The sequence below is a fragment of the Nicotiana sylvestris genome, chromosome 9 (assembly GCF_000393655.2).
Source record: "Nicotiana sylvestris chromosome 9, ASM39365v2, whole genome shotgun sequence".
In the NCBI taxonomy this organism is placed as follows: Eukaryota; Viridiplantae; Streptophyta; class Magnoliopsida; order Solanales; family Solanaceae; genus Nicotiana; species Nicotiana sylvestris.
The window spans coordinates 173312329-173316875 of record NC_091065.1 but is presented as its reverse complement, the minus strand read 5'-3'; the positions used below and the strand labels follow the sequence as shown (position 1 = coordinate 173316875).

General features: G+C 29.8%; 1 protein-coding gene across 1 annotated transcript; it reads right to left on the bottom strand.

Moving 5' to 3' along the window:
• Positions 1-416: 416 nt before the first annotated feature.
• On the bottom strand, positions 417-3495 carry LOC104240373 (ubiquitin-conjugating enzyme E2 5B-like). The gene is made up of 4 exons (XM_009795219.2): positions 3327-3495; positions 2509-2636; positions 2310-2414; positions 417-719 (listed from the first exon to the last, which is right to left on the bottom strand). The coding sequence occupies exons 1-4, from the start codon at positions 3394-3396 to the stop codon at positions 576-578; spliced, it is 447 nt and encodes a 148-aa protein (XP_009793521.1). The 5' UTR covers positions 3397-3495; the 3' UTR covers positions 417-575.
• Positions 3496-4547: the final 1052 nt, after the last annotated feature.

Below are 4547 nucleotides of genomic sequence, written 5' to 3'. Positions count from 1 at the left end.
TATTTCATATTTAAATCAATGTTTTCCAAGGTTCATATAATTATAATCCAGGATACCTTGTTATATAATAATGAATTTACCAAAATGGGACATAATACTGAAACATTAGTGGAAAATCCCCTTTCTCAAATCTATTTCAAAAGTAAATCCCAAAACAATCCATCATGTTCATAGGAAGAGAAATTGATGATTATTCAGATAGGTTAGCTTTTAATTAATAGTCTTTTTGGCCAATTAGCTTCTTGAAATCTAAAAAATACTCCCTTAAAATCCATTTTATTGGAGATTTAACTCAAATCATTCCAAACACTTTCTGTTCAAATCAAAGAAGTATGCCAAAAAAGGAGTTACCTAATCAAAAAAAATTCATCCATAACATCTTCTATAGTTTAGTAAGAAAAATAAAAAAGGCCATATATTTAAACCAATTTTCCATAGTTAAATATATCAAGTGTGACAAATTCTCATTTCACAAGTATTATAATTTTGTGCATTTATTACATGCCTGCAGAGGAGGAAATCATTAATCTTTTGTTACAAAATATAGCACATGAGCTTTTTATGGATACAAAAACTCAATTCATAGCAAACTTTTGGGTCCAATTACGAGCCATTGATTCATATTTCTTCCGATCAGATTTGTACATATGAGCAATTTCTGGAACCAATGGATCATCTGGATTTGGATCTGTTAGTAGTGAACATATGGAAAGCAAAACCTGCATGTAGAAAAAAAGGTTGATTCACCAAATTGGTACACAAAATACATATTACGAAATGCAAGTATAATAGATGTACAATTCATGTATAGTATATGTAAAACCTTATATAATCAATATATACTCTATATATTCTGATTAGGAAACTAAACAGTGAATATGACTGGCTATTTATGTAAGGACCTCATAGAATTATAGGAGGGAAATTTTGGCCTTGGGCCTAAAGAGTTTCCCAAAAAATTTGTAAAAATAGTATGGGCTAGCCAGTTTTCGGATTGATAATTGAAAAATAACCAGCGTTTGCAAAGTCATTAAAAATAGCCATTATTTTGCTGAAATACGGAAAGTTCCAGTATAATATGCTGGATTATTACGGAGCTCCTACGTACAACATATTATGTTGGAATTCCAACACATTATGAAATTCCAGCACATTATACTGCAATCTCATATGTAAACAATTCAAACTCCATTTTTCTGGATTTTTAAGGATGTTTTTGTTTAGATTTTATCTTTACATGAAAAAATGGCTAAATTTTGATTACTTTTGAAACTGTGACTATTTTTCAATTACCAGATAAATATGTCTATTTTTTATTTTTTCCCCAAAAATTTGCATTTTTGCAATCTTTTATTTAATCAGTTTTTATTAGCTTAAATAGTTTTGAATTTTAATCTAATGGTTGTCATGTATAAAGTCTCTTCTTAGAATTGTCAAGTCTGTTATTGACAAACATTCTTTAGCTTGACAGACGCCTAAAGCATTATAAATACTTGTTTATACCTCCAAAATAATACACACAATCGTTGTTTTCCTTTTCTTCGAAATAATTAATTTGTGTTCGTGTAACAATTTGAGAAGTTTTATTGTGTGCCTCATACAACTGACATTAGTTGTGTGAGACTCTTTTTTTCTCTCATAAATTTGTGGACCTCAATCTTACACTCCTGGGTCCACAAAAATTTGAGTCCACAAAACTGTAAGACAAAAAAAAATATCTCATACAATTAGTGTCAGTTGTATAAAACACAAAATAAAATTTTCCGCAGAGCGTCATAATGAGGGTACAAATTTCTAAAGAACAATGATCACACTATCAAAACCTCGATTTTCTATTCTCGCAATTTTATTCCCAACAGTTTCCATGTCAAAGTCCCCAAACACGTTAAACTTGTAAAATAAACTATAATTTCTAGTATATTGAAAAAAAATTGTTCTTTTTAGTTGTCGAAGAAATAATTAATTTTGCACCTTGTCAGAAAAATCATGAATCAGTAGATTATTAGTGCTCCCTCTGTCCTAAAAAGAACGATACTCTTCGATTTCTAGGGTCAAACTTCTTAACTTTGTCCATAATTAATTTATATATAGAATCTTTAAGGATTTTAAAATAAAATTTATATATTTGAAAATTACATAAAAAAAAATACTATAAGTAACAATAATTAATAATTAATATTTAAATACATATGAAAAATTAAAGTCATGATCAAACAACAATTCGTTTGACTCTTTAAATTCCAAAAAATATCGTCCTTTTTTGGAGTAGTAAATAGGGAGAGGAAAGTAAGAGGTATATAAAGAAGCACCTTGGATATGGTGAGGGCAGGACTCCATTGATCCTTAAGAATGTCCAAACAAATATTTCCATTATTATTTATATTTGGATGGAAAACTTTGGTCTTGAAAGCCACCTGCCAAAATGAATAATATTTATAATAATTATTAAATAATATTATAGATTAAAATTTACTGAGAGTGTCAGTTTAAATAATTTAAAAAGCATACCTTGGGAGGTTTGAAAGGGTAATCAGGAGGAAAATGGATGGCCACTTGGAAAACACCACCTGCATAAGGGCTGTCATTTGGACCAATAATGGTTGCTTGCCAATGGAACATATCCTGTGCCACTGGACCTGAAAATAAACAACTATTAATATTTAAAAAAACAAAAATTAGCGACAGTCAAATTCTACGGCTAAATAGAAAAATTCTTCACTAAGTCTATTTAGCAACAGATTATCACAAAAGTTTATTAGATACGGACAATTTAGCAATAAATTAGCGACGAGTTCATAGCTAATTTCAGTTCTTTTGTAGTATATTAAAACTGATATTTTTTTTTACAAGATTAAAAGATCATAATAAATGTTGGATCTAAAATAAACGTATTAACATGATTAAGACTTAAACCCGAATTAATTGATATCATTTACATGTATAGATTTGTTTTCTTCCAATTACCATACTTTTTCGTTAGGTTTGTATGAATTTCAAGAAATTATAGGTCTTTCAAGACAATTTCCTCACATGTAAATTTACGCAACTCGTCTCCCCTTTTTAACACATTCACTTACCATATGGTTTCACGCCTAATTAGATCATTATATCTGGATATCACTCATTTTATTCTCTGTATGTTACTTGCATCTTCTACCTAACAAGCTCATTTTTAACGTTGGGGCATGGGAAGGGCCTTCCTAACATAGATATCCCTTATATAGGGAATTGGTTGATCGGAAAGCTTAGACAGGAATAAGACATTTCATACAAATTTTTTTGATTCGCTGGCCGGTAAATCAGAGGAAAAAATAGTATTTCTATACCTGCACTACATGAAGTAGGAGGGTCTCTTTGCAACTCCCTTAGTTCCTTGTGAATTCTTCTGGATGCCATTAATCGTGCCCAATTCTTGGATTGAATTAAAAAGGCAAAAAATATTCCCAATATATTAAGAAGATTTTACAAATTATGAAGAGAATAGATCAACTTGATAAAAAAAATTCAGTTTTGCAAATATATATATACAAGGGCCAAGGAGAAGAGAATCATTTCTTTTTCAGTAATTATTCAGTGGTCACTCATTGGTATAGATTCTATGGCAGAAAGCATTTGTAAAAGAAATATGCACTTCAAAAATGGACGATAGATGATCTTTCAATCTTGTGAAAAACACAGGAAAAAAAGAAGAAGATTATATTCTCCAGCTTAGCTTTTCTCAACTTCTCATATAAAGATTTTCAATTTGAAAAGAATAAAACTATGCAATAATTTCTAGTTCTTTCATTCTGTGTGATCGAATTTCATTTTATTTGTAAAGATTCTTAATGTGTATGTTCATTGTATTTCCCACTACGAGTGCTCATTAGAATGATATTCTCATTCTAAAATTCATGAATTAGGGTGTGTTTTATGAAGGAAAATGTTTTCCTTTTGAAAAACTTTTTCTAGAAAATAAGTGGTTTTATCAATTATTTTTCATGTACGTTTGGTTGGTGAGTAGAAAAAATTTTCCGAAAAATATTTTTTAGTATTTGATTTGTGAGTAAAAAATATTTTTTTAAAAAAATATATAAAAACACTATGGGATGGGGCGGGAAGAGGCAGAGTGGCGGTGGGGGTGGGGGTGGGGGTGGTAGGTGGAGGTGGGTGGAGGTAGGGGTGGTAGGTGGGGTGGGAAAAGGAGTGATGAGATTTAAAAAGAATTTTAAAAAATATTTTTCCTCCTTTTAATTAGGAAAACATGAGTAAGATGAGCTTAGGAAAAAAATATTGTTCAAAACACATCCTTCGTCTTTAGGTTGGGTACTTAAAATGCACAAGGTATATATGCGGTGAATGACTAGTATAGTGTAGAACATTTTTGGCTTTACTTACTCCCCATGTTGCAATAACACGTGGCATACCTACCGAAAATATCAGTTAACACAATATATAATTAAAACATTTATTTTATATTGTATACCTACTTTATAAATTTATTTTTATCCTGTATACCTAGTGTATTTCAAAATTAAATATTATATATTCTAAATTGAAATATTATG